Source organism: Ictidomys tridecemlineatus, chromosome 1 (assembly GCF_052094955.1).
Source record: "Ictidomys tridecemlineatus isolate mIctTri1 chromosome 1, mIctTri1.hap1, whole genome shotgun sequence".
Lineage (NCBI taxonomy): Eukaryota > Metazoa > Chordata > Mammalia > Rodentia > Sciuridae > Ictidomys > Ictidomys tridecemlineatus.
In genome coordinates, this window is record NC_135477.1 from 215,248,194 (window position 1) to 215,266,538 (window position 18,345).

An 18,345-nucleotide genomic window follows, 5' to 3' on the forward strand; every position below is an offset into this window, starting at 1 on the left:
AAAATTAAAAGTCAAATAAATAAATAAAATAAAATAAATATTTAAACTTACAATAGAGGATGATATCAAAGCTGTAAATGAGCTGAGCACTGTGGCACACACTTGTAATCCCAACAGCTCAGGAGGCTGAGGCAGGAGGATCTTGAGTTTAAAGCCTGCCTCAGCAAAAGTGAGGCACTAAGCAACTCAGTGAGACCTGTCTTTAAATAAAATACAAAAATACAGCTGGAGATGTGGCTCAGTGGTCGAGTGGCCCTGAGTTCAATCCCTAGTATGAAGGAGGAAAAAAGCTGTAAATGAATCCCTGGTCTCCACCCTGGGTCCATTTCAAGTTTATTAAATTCTTAAGTTGTCCAAAGAATAAACAGCACATTACAAAAAGCATTACAGTGTAAAGAAAATAATTTTCAAAATTGTTAGACTAGTAAAATAACCCTAATATAAAACAAAACAACGTCATAATGTATAGATCATAGAACCAGCTCATTTATAAATACAAGAAAAAAGGAAATTAGACAAAATACTAACAAAAAAACTTTTTTAATAGTACTTTACAATTTATCCAAGTAAATAAAGTTTTTCTCAAGAAGCCAAGGCTTTTGTAAGAATTTTTATCTTTTAAGAGAAAAATATAATCTCTTAAATACATGGCAAAAAGCAATCAAATTGTTTTGTTCTTTTTGTTTTTAAATGATGAAAATCATACTGCATTTAATGGTATATAGCTGATATTGCTTATATAGCATTTATTGCCACACACACGTGCACACATACAAACACACAAACACACACACACCTTTTCAAGTAAAATACTTTTATAAATTCTGCTTAAAATAATTTATAGTATTGTTACAAATTTATATTGTTAGAAAAATGAAAAAATAAGACTAAAAATTCATGAGTTGATTCTTAGGATATTAAGTTATATGACACAGGAAAAAACTACAGCAAGTAGGAAGAGGAGATAATAAACATAAGAGCAGAATGAAAGAGGAGATAAACAACAGAGAGTAAAAGCAAAAAGCTGGTTCTCTGACAAATCTCTGGAGAAATGGTTCTAGGGGAAAATAAGAAGCAATGAAAAAAATCACATAATTGGTCTGCGAGTTTCACTTTACATTCATGACCATAAATATCAGTTGGTACTGGTTATCCATAATACATTCCAATTCTCATTTTTTTAACTACTTTATAACTTTGCTCCCCGACATCTCTCTCATATCTGTGTATACTCCTATATCAGCCCAAACTCTCAGCTGATGAACATGTTTCATATTTGATTGAAAAACACAATTCTGTTATATGGAACAAATTCCTATATTACCCAACTATAAAATTTGGAAATCTACCTTCCTGCCTCCAGTCAACATGAAGTATTGCAACTGCTATCAAAATTCAAATCCTCCATTGAGTTCTGACTTCTGTCCCTTTCCTTCTCCTTCAATTTCCCCACTCTCTCAGTCAAGCCCCACCCATTCTTCTAGATCTTACATTTCCAGGCTTACATTCTAGACTCTTCTTTATAATAAAAATTCTCAAACAAGTTGTCAGTGTTCAGTACTTACTTCAAATTCCTTGTTCAACCTACTCATTTAATTCCTGTTCCAATCACTCCACTGAAAACCCTTCTGGCATCTCCAGGAGGACACTTCTCTCTGTATTACCTTATTAGGACAATCAGAAACATTTGCCATAGCTACCCACTCCCTCATTATAGATATTCTCTCTTAGCTTTGGTTTCCTATTATATCAATAGATAGCCTTTCTCTGTCTTTCTAGATGGCTCCTCCTTTCTCTCTCTTAGTAGATAACTCCTCTTCTATCCACAAAATCTTGTAAGTTCATCAGGATCCTGCCCTGAGCAGAATATTCTCTATCTAAACTTCTCTTCCCATGCAATCTTATATGACTTTAAATGCCATATACAAAGAGCTAGCTACTTTAGCAAACATCTCATTCTCACAACAACCATGTAAAGTACCAATTATTTTTCCTAAATTCACAGATGATTTATTCAAATGATAAACTAAATAAAGCATTACAAACTGAATCTGTCTGGTTCCAAATATGAGCTCTAGAGAAACATAAAGAAATTTAAATTTGTACACTGATTCTTTAATCTAGAGAACCTTAACTAGTAATGAATTTAATAAGGTTTTTAAAAAATTTATATTCATTCATTATGCATGATGAATTGCATAAGGCTAGAAAAAATGAAATTGCCATTAGTAGAGCAATGCATTGTTATTATACTTTGTTTACATAATTCTTTGAAAACTTATATGCTTTTAATAAACGCACTAAGTCTAATACTGACAAGTCTGAATCTAGCTCTTCATAATTTTAACATTTTCTAACATTCAATATCATATAGTATTTATATGTAATGAAAAGCAATTTTGTGCCAGAATTATATGTTTTAATTTATAATCTAGAACAAGGTTGGCACTCTACAGGTCATGGGCTAAAACCAATCCATATTCTATTTCCGGGAATGATCTTTAGTTGGAGCACAGCCATATATCCATTTTTTTATGTAATGTCTATGATGGCTTTGACCAGCAGAGACTATATGATCTGGAAACCCTAAAACATTTACTATCTGGCCCTTTACCAAAAATGTTTACCAACCTCTGGTCTAGAGCGGTCCACCCTATACAAACATAAAAATATGAATATAAAAGATTTCAACAACATGCTAATTAACAATCAAACTATCTACCTGTCATTTCAGTTCAAATAACATAAACTGGGAAAGAATATCAGGAACCCAAATCACAAATTAGTAAGCATTTATCTAGTTAAGTTTTTAAATCATTCATTCACTATTCTAATATAAGATCAGTAATTTATAATTTGTACCTATAACAATTTCTAAGAATCAAAACTGTTAATTCTTAGACAACTAAGCAAAACTAACAAAGAAAGGAGGAAAGGGAGTAATAGTAGGACTACCAACTCCAGTAGTCAATTTACACACCGGAATTTCTAAATCTTTCACGTATCATTCATTAAAAGACTGTCTCTGAAATTTTTTCCATCACTAAGTTGAGTTTAATAAAGCAAAAGGATTTTCTAGAATAGCTGCTTACATACACAGTACATAACTAATAAATGTTTATAGCACTAAACTGCCACAGAAATAGGGATTTGTGTTTTTTCTTCATTCTTTTAATGCTACACATGTAGTATAAGCATTTGGGGCTGAGGTATAATATTTCGGCACTTACTTAGTAAGGTAAGATTGAGGTTGAGAAATAACTCAATATCCCCCCATCACAATTCATAGATTGGAAATTTTAAGACAATTTTAATTTGTGAAAGTTACCACAATTCTCATTTTACATGCCAAATTCCGAAAGAAGAAATGTAGATGATTCGTCTATTGTAAGCCTATACTGAATAGCATCTGCCCCCAAAAAGGAGCTGTTATGTTATCCATTTGAGGAAATCAATTTCATGTCCTTATTTTTTTTAAATGCTACAGTGTTTTTACACATAACCTTTACTTTATTGGCATGAGAGTAGGGAAGGCCAGGGAAAAAATAATGGTATCAAGTTTTTCCTCTTACCATAATTCTAAACCATCTTCCAGAAGATAGACATGTGGAGGCTGGGAAACATCTGTACTCAGTTGGATAACTGGGAGCAGGAAAGGGTACAGGTTCTTGCTGTCTGCTCCTAATCCCTATGAGAAGTATAAATACAACTTATGATAAGACACTCTAAGGTCCCTCCCTCCCTCCCACCAAAAATTTACCTATCATATCTGAAATCAATTTGTAAAGAATAAATCAAGAGTTTTTGAGGATGGCTCTCATTATATGCACTATTAAAAGCTGTTTACAAATAGAAAGAATCAAAAAATACTATTCAACTTCCTAATGGCAGTAAAAAAATATACATGCCTTGGCTTTTTGTTAATTATTTTTAATAATCTAAGAAAACAAAGATGAAAGATGAAAAAGGAGTCTAATCTAAAATTCCAGTATGCTTACTGATATCTTAGGGAGATTCATTGGTGTAGCATACTATAAACACTTCTGAAGAAAATAAAAAGGATTACAAATCAATCTCAACCATAATAATCTCTATACTCTAATAACGGCAGAAAGAAAACCAAATTAACTAACACCTACTCACTTAGAAAATAATGCAAATAATAATACAGTTTACAGAAAATTACAATGCCAGCCCGGCACGGTGATGCTCACCTACAATGGCGCACACCTATAATCCCAGAAGCTTGGGTGACTGAGGCAGTAGAATGGTGAGGCCCTAAGCAACTCAGTGAGACCCTGTCTCTAAATAAAATACAAAATTGGTCTGGGGATGCAGCTCAAGGGTCAAGTCCTCCTGAATTCCATCCTAGGTTACCCCCATCCCCCAAATAATTACAATGCCATAAAATATATACATATTCCGCCTATGATGTCATATATCTTCAGTTTAGTTCTTTTTCCCCCAATTTTAGAGTGTACATTATTAACTATAGTCATCAGAATATGTAATAAATCTAATTTAAATCTTTTGTCTAGTTAAAATTTTATACTTGTTGTTCAAAACATTTCTCCCCTCCTTGTCCCCTGGAAAACACCATTCTAATTCCTGCTTCTTTTAGTTCAACTTTTTCTGACTCATATATTAAGATCATGCAATATTTGTCTTTCACTTCATCATCATCTATGGGACATATACATTTTCAGTAGAAATGCATAAAGTTTATTGCTAAATGTGTTAACTGTAAGTTTAGCTTTCTCTCTAATCAAAAATACTTTAGAAGATCTTATTAAAATGAGTTTTCAAAGGAAGAGAACTATAAAAATTCCATTACCTAATGAAGTAGTATACTGGGCCTTAGAACTAAGTTAAATTTCATTCCTCATAGGTTCAGTCTTTTCATGGAACATAAATAAAAAAAAATATTAAAAAAAACAGTCAAATTCATTTTGATTATCAAGTAGACTAAAAAGTTCCCAGGGAAATTAAAATTTACTCAATAGCCTACTAAAATAAGCAAAACATGCTAGCATTAGAAAAACTAAGGTAAATAACTGTTGAACACACAAACACTGTGTCAAAGACTAAGAGATCTAAGTACTTTGTAATCTAATGACTGAATGATGTCCCAATCCCTGATATGAAGCTTTAAAACTGTGAACTCTCTAGAGACCCACAATAACTATAAGATATTGTCTACCATATTATGAAATCTCAAATAAATTTACCAGTTTATAAGAGAAAATTAACTTTGTAACTTTCTGTTACCTATAATTTTTTTAAAGGAAAAAAACAGGAACAGTACCCTTTAGATTTGGCCTTGGTTCTCTTCTCATATCCCATTAACACATTGATTATGTCTAAATCTATTACCTCCAACTCAATTTTCTGAATTCCAGACACTCAAATGACTATAGGACATTATCTTACAGAAGGAATCTCAAACTCTTAACACTGAACCAACTCATTGTCTTCCTAAAAAATTGTTCATTAGTGACTCAGGAGGATAAGGCAGGAGGACCTCAAGTCCAAGGCTAGCCACAAACAACTCAGTGAGGCCCTAAGCAATTTAGTGAGACCTTGTCTCAAATGTAGCTCAGTGATGGAGCACCCTGGGTTCAATATCCAGTACCAAAAAAAAAAAAAAAAAAAAAAGAAAAGAGAAAAAAAAATTGCTCCTCTTCCTACATTTCTTTCCTGCCTGCATCCAAGTGATATGAACCATTAAACTTAGTGATAAATTATATCCTATCCTCTTCCTGATTCATCCCTAACTTTACATCATGTCCAAACAATCCTTAATCCTACCTCTTTAATATTCTTTAAATCTCTCCCCCTCTTTTCCATAAATTGAACCTAGATCCTTATCATCACCCTTATCTAGATTCTTTTTCATAATTAAGAATCTCAGTGAGGCTTTGACAGCTTTTCTAAAATAAAAATAATCACCCCAGTGGCTCAGGAGGTTAAGGCAGGAAGATTGCAAGTTAAGAGCCAGCCTCAAAAACTTAGTAAGGTCCTGAGCAACTCAGGGAGACCCTGTCTCTACATAAAATTTTAAAGGAGGGGGAGGGGGCAAGGCAGCACTGAAGATGTGGCTCAATGCCTCAGGGTCCAATCTTCAGTACAAAAGAAAGAAAGTAAGAAATCATAACAACCCTTCCTCTGAACTTCAAAAGATATTATTTTAGCCTTCTTGATCCAATATACAAGTTCTGTATATCATGTTCTAACTACACCAAACAACTCAGAAAAATCACTATGCTAGTTATCTGGAGAAAGCTGACAGATTCAGGACAAGCATTTACTACTGTTCTCTCCTAAAACACACTAAAAAAGATATAGACTTTTTTTTTTTTTTAAGGACTTAAAACCATAATAAAAAAAGAAAGAATTAGAAAAGTAAAAGTAATTTAATATGGATGCTGGAAAGAAAGACAAGTGGTAACTGACTCGGACAACTAAGCAACCAAGGCTCAAATTAAAGAGTTAAAAAAAAAAAAAAAAAAAAACACCTCACAAAACAAAGGTAAGAAGCAGCCCGATTTATATTACTGATCTTCCAAAAGACTCAGGAACTGGTAGTGCCAATTATTTTGAAAAAAATCTATTTATGTCTGTGCATATGTGTGTGTTTGGGGGACTATGAGTGAAGAAGTATTAATAATAAGAAAACTTCTAGAAGGTGTTTTAAAAAGCAATTTGATAACAAGATCTCACATAAACAAGAAGATAAACAACTGGCTCTTCTCTTGAACTAGCATAAAACTGTTTTCTGCTAAAAGTAAAAAAAATACTCTCAAGACAAGAAAATTCCATATAATCAAGAGCTGGGGATGATATAAAACAAGAAGATTAGATTACACTGTAATAGGCAGAAGACTGGGGGATCTTTCACTGAGAAAAGATATCAAATTATTAACATGGCTTGCTTTCCCACAAAAAGTAATACAGATCAATCTAAAAGAAACCCCACATTTTCAAGCTTCTGACAGAAACTCACCCCCTCCACTGAGCTTTTCAATACCCACTCCTAAATTTATACAACCTGTTGATAGATCTTGAACTTGGAAGATGTTTAAAGATGCATTATACTGCTTCAAATTTTTCATGATGGAAAGTAAGTAAATAAATAGAAACGAGGGCTGGAGATGTAGCTCAGCAGTAGAGTGCTTGCCTGGCACATGTGAGGCACTGGGTTCAATCATTAGCACCACATAAAAATAAATAAATAAAATAAAGGTACTGTGTCCAAATACAACTAAAAAGTATTAATAAATAAATAGAAATGAGCAACTAAGAATTAAACAATATGATTAAAATATCTAATATGAGAAATATAAGACAAAACAATTAGAAAATAGCATCTTGAAAGAAAGCAAGACCAAAAAGAAATTAAAGTTTGGAAAAGTTTAACACCCTTGGTATAATAAAACACTGCATTCACAAAATAAAAATGAAATTTACAAAAAGATTCTTCTAAATATAAGTCACAGACATTAAAATATGACCAGAAAAGAATCGCACAATACAAAGGTTAAAAGATAACATTGAGAAAAATCTCAAAGAAAGTAAAATAAAAGCACAAAGACAAGAAAAAGCAGGAAATATGCAGTAAAAAAAAGTAGAGAACTGATTCAGAATATCCATCAGCTAAGTTATTACAAGTTTGGAGAGAAGAGAAAACCATAAAATGGAAAAAATAATCAGCAAAATATAATACATTTATCTAAACCTCTAACATATGTTTCAGTCTGAAATGTTCACCAGGTGTCCAGAACAATGGAATAAATACACACCTACATCATCATGAGACTGCAAACAGGTACAAATGGACTAGGGATGTAGACTGAGTACTTGCCTAGCATGCATGAGGCCCCAGGCTCTATGCCCAGCACAAAAATATAAAAAATTAACTTTAAAAAAAAAAAAAGAAAGAAGATGATCATACAATTGCCATAAATGGGAAGAAGTGATGACACATTCATGAATTAAAAAAAAATCTCTAAAATTGAGACCACAGCCACACAAAGCTTCATGGCACACATCGCTGAATGTCTACCAGCCCTCCCAACCCCAATTCCATAGTCCATCATAGAAAGAATCCGCTTTCATCTTGGGACACCTTCATTGCCATCTTTAGTTAGGGCAACTCTCAGCTTAGAACACCGGCTGGGCAGGTACTGATAGTCCCCAACTACCCCTCGCCCCAGCACAACGACTGCCCAATACAAAACAGCCTTCTAAGACAGGTATAAAAACAGAGCGCAACCCACAAGCCCTGCTAAGAGAAAGATCCCCAAACAGGAAGTAGAAAGGGAGAGGGTGAGCAAGATACAGTTTAGAGACTAAATTTAGAGACCAGGAACTGAGAGATCTACAGGTGATATAAGGAGATAAGACCAGGCACCCACATCACAGAGGAGATCCTTGGGGTACAGTCTCCCACTGGGGACAGATGGTACCATACCCAACTTCTAGGTGCCCTGAACTTCTAAGACCAACCTTTCCCACTCTGAGGTGGGAATCTCCTTCCCAACCTTCACAATCCTGAGGGTGCAGATACCAGCAAACAACATACAATCCCACCTATTGAATGAGAAGGGAATCAGGAAAGATACTGATCTCCAACCAAAACAGTCTCTGTTTCTTCTTTTAAAATTTATTTATTTTTTCCTCCCTCTCTATTCTGCCACTCTTGACATTCCCAACATTTGTGAAACCAAATACATTGCATGAATTAGGATACCGAGGATTGGGATGTCTGAAAAGTATATTACAGTTGTGTTATATATTCTTTTATCTCCTATTTTTAAGTTTTTTATTTTTCTTAATATTTGTGTTTATTTTATGTGCTCTATTGTCTTCCCACTTACTTGTCTCCTCAAAATCACTTCCTCACTCTTCTCCTGCTCTTAACCTTCTTCTTTAGATTCCTCTCTCACACTTCCTAAGAAATAATAACTCTATTCTTCATCTCTTACCCCTTCAACATCTCATCCTATACCTCACTTCCTGTTCTTTGTCCACATCAGAAACTGTAAACCCTTCTACAAACCTACTGTTTATATTGTAGATAATAAATGAACTCATAATTTCTGTACTATTGTGATAAAACTGTAAATGTCTTATTAACAACTATTAGGTTTAAGGTTGAATAATATTTGTATTAGGATTTGTTAACATTCTTCTTTCCCTCAAAAGAAAGGTACTGGAACCCTAAAGGGGCACTATAAGCCTATAGGATAAAAACAGGAGTGTCTCCAATCCATGGTGCTAGAAGGGAGGACACACAAGCAACATGAAAAAACAAGGAAAAAAAGTGCCTCAGACAAATCAAGATAATACATTATTAGAATGCATGACTAGCATATCAGAAGAAATGACAGAGAAGGAGTTCAGGATGTACATAATTAAATGTTCTGTAAATTAAAGGATGATATAAGAGAACAAATACAGGCAGCAAAAGATCAGTTTGATAGAGCTATATAGGCAAATACAGAAAACAAAAGATTACTTCAACAAAGAGACAGAGGTTCGGGGAGGGGGACAGAAATCCTCAAAATGAAAGAAACAATAAACCAAATTAAAAGCTCAATAGAAAGTGTCACCAAATGATTAGACCACTTGGAAGACAGGACCTCAATGAAGAAAAATTATAATCTCGAAAAGAATGTAGTTAACAACAGTGAAGATGATAAGAAACCATGAGCAAAACATTCAAGAAAAATAACATAAAAAGACCAAATGTAAGAGTTATTGCGATAGAGGAAGGTGTAGAGTTCCAAACCAAAGGAATGAAGAATCTATTCAATGAAATAATATTAGAAAACTTTCCAACCATGAAGAATGAACTGGGAAACCAAATACTAGACACTTACAGGATGACAAAGTCCAAAATCACAACAGATCCACACCAAACAAGGTATATAATAATGAAAATGCCAAGCATACAGAATAAGAAAAGAATCTTAAAAGCCATGAGAGAAAGGAATCAAATCACATATAGGGGGAAACCAATTGGAATTTTCTGCAGATTGTTCAAACCAGACCCTGAAAACGAGAAGATCCTGGAAAAACATACCACGCTATGTAAGAAAATGGATGTCAACCAAGATCTTGTATCCAGGGCTAGGGTTGTGGCTCAGTGGTAGAGAGCTCGCCTCGCATGTGTGAGAACCTCGGTTGGATCCTCAGCACCACATTAAAAAAAAAAATAAATTAGTAAAATAAAGGTATTGTGTCCAACTACAACTAAAAAATAAATATTAAAAAAAAAGAATCTTGTAAACTCACCAATCAAAAGACATAGGCAGGCACATGGGATTTAAAAAGATGCAAAAATATGCTGCCTCCAAGAGACTCATCTCATAGGAAAAGACATCCACAGACTGAAGGTGAAAAAAACATACCACTAACATGGACTGCGGAAAAAAGCAGGAGTCTCCATCCTCATATCAAATAAAGTAGACTTCAAACCAAAGTTGATAAAAAGGGATAAATAAGGACATTTCATACTGCTTAAGGAAACCATACACCAACAAGACATAACAATTATAAATATATATGCCTCAAACAATAGACCATCTACGTTCATCAAAAAAACTCTTCTCAAATTCAAGAGTCAAATAGCCCACAACACAATAATTCTGGATGATCTTTCACCACTGGATAGATCTTCCAAACAAAAGCTGAACAAAGAAACTATAAAACTCAATAATAAAATCAGTAACTTAGGCTTAACTGACATATATAGAATATTTCATCCATCAACAAGCAAATCACTTTCTTCTCAGTAGCACATGGATCCTTCTTTAAAATAGACTCCATATTATGCCACAAAGCAACTCTTAGCAAATACAAGAAAGTAGGGATACTACCATGCATTCTATTAAGATCATAAAGAAATAAAATTGAAAACAAATGATAAAATAAAAAATGAAAGCTACTCCAACACCCGGAGACTAAATAATATTAAATGAACAATGGACTGCAAAAGGCATCAAAGAAGAGAAAATTCTTAGAGGTAAATAACACTGATACAACATATGAAAATCTCTGGATACTATGAAGGCAGTACTAAGAGAAAAGTTCATTGCATGCAGTTCATTCCTTAAAAGAAGAAAAGGTCAACAAATAAATGACCTAATGTTATATAGCTCAAAGCCCTAGAAAAAGAACAAATCAACACCCAAAGCAGTAGAAAACAGGAAATAATTAAAATCAGAGCTAAAAATCAATGAAATTGAAACAACAACAACAACAACAACAAAAAAAAAAAACTTAAAAACTTAAACTTAAAATAAAAAGTTGGTTCTTTGAAAAAAATAAATAAAATTGATAAACCCTTAGCCATGCTAACAAAGGAGGGAAAAAAATATTCCCTCAAATTACTAACATCCATGATGAAAAAAGAAATATCAAAACAGATACTACAGAAATACAGAAGATAATTAGAAATTATTTTAAAAATTTGTATTCCAATAAAATAGAAAACATCAAAGGCATTGATAAATTTCTAGAGTCATATGATTTGCCCAAACTGAATTGGGATGATAAAAGAGAAAACACTTCCAAACTCATTCTATGAAGCCAATATCACCCTGATTCCCAAACCAGACAAAGACACATCAGAGAAAGAAAACATCAGACCAATCTCTCTAATGAACATAGATGTGAAAATTCTCAATAAAATTCTGGCACATTGAACACAAAAACGTATCAAAAAGATAGTGCACCACGAACAAGTGGGGTTCATCGCAGGGATACAAGGTTTTGGTTCAACATACAGAAATCAATAAATGTAATTCATCACATCAATAGACTTAAAGAATCATATGATCATCTTAATAAATGCAGAAAAAAGCATTCGACAAAATATAGCACCACTTTATGTTAAAACAGTAGAAAAACTAGGGATAACAGGAACACATCTCTCATTGTAAAAGCTATCTATGCTAAGGCCAAGGCCAACATCATTATAAATGGAGAAAAATTCCCTCTAAAAACTGGAATAAGATAGGAATGTCCTCTTTCACCACTTCTATTTAACATAATCCTTGAAACTCTAGAGCAATTAGACAGACAAAAGAAATAAAAGGGATACAAATAGGAAAAGAAGAACTTAAGCTATCACTATTTGCCAACGACATGATTCTATACATAGAAGACCCAAAAAAAAGTCCACCAGAAAACTTCTAGAATAAATGAATTTAGCAAAGTAGCAGGATATAAAATCAACATCCACAATCAAAGGCATTTCTGTATATCAGTGACAAATTCTCTGAAAGAGAAATTAAGAAAACTACCCCATTTACAATAGCCTCAAAAAAAAAAAAAAAAAAAAAAACAAACCTGGGAATCAACGAAAGAGGTAAAAGACCTCTGCAATGAAAACTACAGAACAGTAAAGAAAGAAATTAAAAAAGACCTTAGAAGATGGAAAAATCTACCTTGTTCTTGGATAGGCAGAATTAATATTGTCAATATGATCATACTACCAAAAGCACTATAAAGATTTAATGCAATTCCAATCAAAATTCCAATGACATTCCTCACAGAAAGAGAAAAAGCAGTCATGAAATTCATCTGGAAAAATAAGAGACCCACAATAGCTAAAGCAGTCCTTAGCAAGAAGAGTGAAGGAGGTAGCATCACTATATCAGACCTTAAACTATACTACAGAAAAACAGTAACAAAAATAGCATGGTACTGGCACCAAACTAAACTTGTAGACCAATAGTACAGAATAGAGGACACAGAGAAAAACCCACATAAATACAGGTATTTTATATTACACAAAGGTGACAAAAACATATATTGGAGAAAAAATAGCCTCTTTAACAAATGGTGCTAGGAAAACTGGAAATCTATATGCAACAAAATGAAATTAAGCCCTTATCTCTTACCATGCACAAAACTCAACTCAAAGTGGATCAAGGACCTAGGAATTAAGCGAGACCCTGCTACTAATATAAGAAAAAGTAGGCCCAAATCTCCATCAGGCTGGATTAGGCCCTGACCTTAATAAGACTTCTATAGCGCAAGAATTAAAATCAAGAATCAATAAATGGGATGGACTCAAACACAAAATCTTCTCAGCAAAGGAAATAGTCAGTGAAGTGAATAGAGAGCTTACAGAATGGGAGCAAATTTTTACCACAGGCACATGAGACAGCACTAATCTCTAGGATATATAAATAACTCAAAAATCTTAAAACACACACACACACACACACACAAAATAACCCAGTCAATAAATGAGCCAAAACTGAACAGACACTTCTCAGAAGATGAAATACAATCAATCAACAAATAGATGTAAAAATGTTCAACATCTCTAGCAATTAGAGAAATGCAAATCAAAACTACTCTAAGATTTCATCTCACTCCAAGCAGAATGGCAGCTATTAAGAATACAAAGGGGGGGGGGCCAGGGAGGGTGGTTGTGGTTCAGAGGTAGATTACTCGCCTAGTATGTGTGAGGCACTGGGTTCCATCTTCAGCACCACAAAAAAATAAAATATTGTGTCCACCTATAACTAAAAAATAAACATTAAAAAAAAAAAAAACGCACAAACAGGGCTGGGGTTGTGGCTCAGCAGTAGAGCATTCGCCTACCGCATGTAAGGCCTTGAGTTGGATCTTCAGCACCACATATAAATAAATAAAATAAACATATTGTGTCCAACTACAACTAATAAATAAACATTTTTTAAAAAATCTTAAAAAGAATACAAAAAAAAAAAAGAATGCAAACAACAATAAGTGATGGTGAGGATGTGGGGAAAAAGGCACACTCTTACATTGTTGGCAGGACTGTAAATTGGTGCACCAATCTGGAAAGCAGTACGGAGATTCCTTGAAAAACTGGGAATGGAACCACCCACTCCTTGGTTTATACCCAAAGGACTTAAAACAGCCACATCCATGTTTATATGAGCACAATTCACAGCTAAATTGTGGAACCAACCTAGTTGTCCCTTAGTAGATGAATGGAAAAAGAAAATTTGGTATATGTACACAATGGAGTATTACTCAGCAATAAAAGAGAATAAAATCATGGCATTTGCAGATAAATGAATATCATGCTAAGTGAAGTAAGCCAATCCCCAAAAAACAAATGCTGAATGTTTTCTCTGATATAAGAAGGCTGATGCATAGTGGGGTTGGGAGGGGGAACAAGGGAGTATTAGATGAACTTTAGATAGTTTTGAACTCTAGATAATTTTCACAAACATTATACTAAGTAAAATACAGCATGCAAACAAAAAAATGCTTACAGAATGATGCTATTCATGCAAAATTCAATGTCAGGTTGGAAGCAGGATAGTGGTTACCTTTTGTAGCACAGCAAGTAAAGGGAATACAAACAGGACTCTTGGGGTGCTGCCAATGTAACTTACCTTTCGGTTGGTTATGTAAATATGTATACTTTGTGAAAATTGTTAAGTTTTATACATATAATGTATCTTTTTTACTTGTATAAAAAGTTTAAATAAAATGGAATGTTAAACCCATGAAAATAACTATGGGTTAAAAAAAAAGATGCTGATTTATGGTGGGGATGGGGGGAGTGGAGCATGGGAGGAACAGACAAACTTTAGAAAGAGCAAAGGGGAAGGAGAGGAAAGAAGGGGACATGGGGGTAGGAAAGATGGTAGAATGAGATGAACATCATTACTCTAGGTACATGTACGAAAACATGGTGTGGCTCTACTTTGTGTACAATATGAAAAACTGTGCTCTATTTATATAGTATGAATTGAATTCTGCTGTTATATATAATAAATTAGAATAAATAAAATAAAAAATAAGCCACAAAAAATTCTGAGTAGTCAAAAACTAAACACACACACACACAAAATGAGTAGCCAAATTACTGAACTTTGTGAAAATAGAATAAAACCATTTTCACATTTGCAAAATCTCAAAAAAATTTACCTCCGTTTATCTTTTACAAGAATGCCACTCCCATTCATGGACATCATCACAAAGAAGAAATTGAACAAGATGGCAAAATGAGGTATAGAAAACAGGCATTCCACAGAAAAAACAAGAATAATCCTTTAAGTGACAGTGAAAAGGGATCCAATTATAACAGCTAAGCATAAGCAGAAAGTAAAACCAGTCTAGACTAAAGCACATAAAAATATTTCGTATTTCTTCAAGATGATGAAAGTAACATAATGCCTCATGTTTCTGACCATACTGAAGGACAGTTTAAGTAACAGGTAAAAAATATGGGTTCAATTACATAGAAAACTAGGGTAGTAAGAAGAAATCTAGGATGACCTAAGTTTCGCCTCTGGAGTACTCATACTATTTCTCCATTATTCAATCAAATACTAACATGGATACTAATGGGAAGAAATTTTACAGATGTAATTAAGTCTGCTATCAACTGACCTTAAGATAAAACTATTATCCAGGTAGGCCTACTTACTCACATGAGCTTTTTAAGAGAGTTTTCTCTCGCTAGTTGCATAAAGGGCAGTCAGAGATTGAAGACCTCAGAAGATTTGACATGTAAGAATTTCTCCATGTTGAAAGAATGTGTGGTCTATAAAAAATGAAAGGATTCCCCTGCTCACATTCCTCAAATAAGCTGGAACCTTCATACCACAGATCAAGGAACTACATTCTGTCAACAAACTGAGTGAATATGGTAAGATTTTTTTCCATAAAGATTCCCAGGGAAACTTGGACTGGCAGATACCTCAATTTCAGCCCATTAGACTCTGATCAAAATTTAGACATGGCATACCAGATTTCTGACTTACAAAATTATGACCTAATAAGTGGATGTTGTTTTAAATCACCAGATTTATGGTAATTTGACACATAGCAACAGAAACTATGATACTAAGCAAAGAAGTAGCTGTTGGAAAGATGGTATGAAAAAAAGAAAATTAATATATACCTTAAATAGACTTTGTACAGTTAAAAAAACTTGACCCATAATCGTGTCCAAGTTAACTTATAATAACTTTATAGGGAGAATGGAGAGATGGAAGTGACACAAAAGGTTTAATAGGATTAAATCTTCATCTAGTAAGGAAGTCAAGAGGTGATGAACTATTTAAATCAAGAATAAATAACACATGCACATTACACAGATTTTATAAACAAAAAGATCCATCCATAAGAAAAGTAGATTCCTCCACTAAGCAGGAAATAAAGAGGAGCAGAGTACTGTCACTTTTCAACAACAACAACAAAAATCTTCAAAACAGGTAGAGGTGTTCACACTTGTAATCCAGCTACTCAGGAGGCTGAGGCAGGAGGATAACAAGTTGCAGGCTAGCTTGAGCAATTAATACCCTGTCTCAAGGGGCTGGGGCTGGGGCTCGGCTCAGTGGTAGGGTGCTCCCCTAGCATGCACGAGGCACTGGGTTCAGTCTTCAGCACCACGTAAATGTAAAATAGAGACATAAATAAAATGTACAACTAATAAAAAAAAAATACCCTGTCTCAAAATAGAAATCAAAAGTGCTGGGATGTAGCTCAGTCGTAAAGAATCCCTCAGTTGGGTAGTGGGTGATAAATCTTAAAAACAACAACAAAAGGGCTGGGGGTATGGCTCATGATAGTACCCTTGCCTAGTAATATATGAGGCTCTGGGTTCACTCTCCAATACCACAAAAAGACAAACAAAAAACAACTTCAAAAGCTGACTCCTTAACGTATCCACATAGATAAACCCTTAAAAGAAATAAAAATCTACCACGTTCTCTCATTCCTTGGGAGTTTTACAGATGCTGCTCAATTTGGCAAAAATACCCTTAACATCCTCATCCCTAAATCACCATCTCATTAACATCCACTCCCCTCCCTACTTTTAAAATACTATTTAACACATGCATATTACAACACCACCATTTGGATACCATCTCTGCCTCCAGCCAGGTCTTTGCTGACACCTCACTTTAGCCTTCAAACAATATAGATAACCCTACACAGGTTCCCATATCACCATATTATCACTGATAAAAGAGCCCTTTAATGACAAAGTTAATTTTCCTATATAGTCACCTCACAAAGAGCCTGCCCTATTTACTTCTACATCTAAGTTCCTAGTATCATGCACTATACATTGTAGGCCCTCAAATTTTTTATTATCTAAATTAAATACCTCTTTCCACTAAAGCCAACTATTACAGACTAGAAAGTTCATTTTTAGCCAGTTATAGACTTCTGCAGGCAAAGACTACCAAAGCCTGGGTTTCCAGCTTTGTAAAAAATACAGAAGGAAAACACAGAAAAGCTTACACTATCATCTGTTACAAGCCAAAAGATGACCACAGTTTTCAAGAAAGGAACCTACCAATAAACTTAATTGTCCCAAATGATTAAAGTTTCAATTTTAGTATCAATTATTATATGCTTATTTCAAAAGGGCAGGTAATTATTTTACACCCCTGTCCCTATACAGACATACAGGGGAGTTACCATGATTAAAGAACCCAAACATTCCACAAGGTTTTTCAGGCTTACTAAGATTCCCTGAAGTAGTACTGTCTAAGTAGAAACTAAAGGTGGGGTTTTTGTTCTTGTTTATTTTTAAATCTTCCTCACAAAACTCCCCAAATGAATCTAAAAGGACATTTTGGCAGACATATAATATGAAGAATCTGGAAGGCATTCTTAGTTCTGTTAAAGATGCAGTGCAAACTCATCACTAATCTTCTGTTATGGTTTTTTTATTTATTCTCTTTTACAAGAGGAATATAATCTTTTTTTAAAAAAAAAATTGTAGCTGTAGATGGACAGAATGCCTTTATTTTATTTGTTTATTTTTATGTGCTGCTGAGGATCAAACCCAGTGCCTCATGCATGCCACTGAGCCAGAGGCTCTGCCCTAAAGAAATATAATCTTTATAGAATAATCATAAGAATTAAAGGGTAGACAGAATGAGACATGTTTTTGAAGAGCTTTTGTGGGGGCAAAAGAAGTATTACTGTTTAATGGTATAATTTCCATTTTATAAGATGAAAAGAATGTGTGCACAACATTATAAGTATTTAATATTACTGAACGTTATACCTAAAATTGGTTAAGATGGCAAATTTTATATTATCTAAATTTTATCAAAATAAAAATAGGGGTAAATGTGCTTTAAAATATTTTGTATCACTATTCATCTACCTAAAACTAATACAAATTTGTAACTATAAAATTCATCCTTAAATATTCATGAAAAGAAAGGTTTTTAAAAACATAAAAATTTCACAGTAATAATTCTGCTTTTTGGGGGGAGTGGTGGGAGAGGCAGGTACTAAGGACTGAACTCAGGGAAACTTGACCACTGAGTCACAGTCACACCTCCAGCCCTATTTTGTATT

General features: G+C 33.9%; 1 protein-coding gene across 7 annotated transcripts in view; it reads right to left on the reverse strand.

The window, feature by feature from the left end:
• The window catches only part of Ipo11 (importin 11), a 207,335-nt gene that overhangs the window by 83,519 nt on the left and 105,471 nt on the right, over positions 1 to 18,345 (reverse strand). For all 7 annotated transcript variants that reach the window (XM_078015991.1, XM_078015989.1, XM_013356118.4 and 4 more), the window contains one exon: positions 3,573 to 3,688. In XM_078015991.1, coding sequence (XP_077872117.1) covers positions 3,573 to 3,688 — 116 coding nt within the window. The remainder of the gene's footprint in view (positions 1 to 3,572; positions 3,689 to 18,345) is intronic.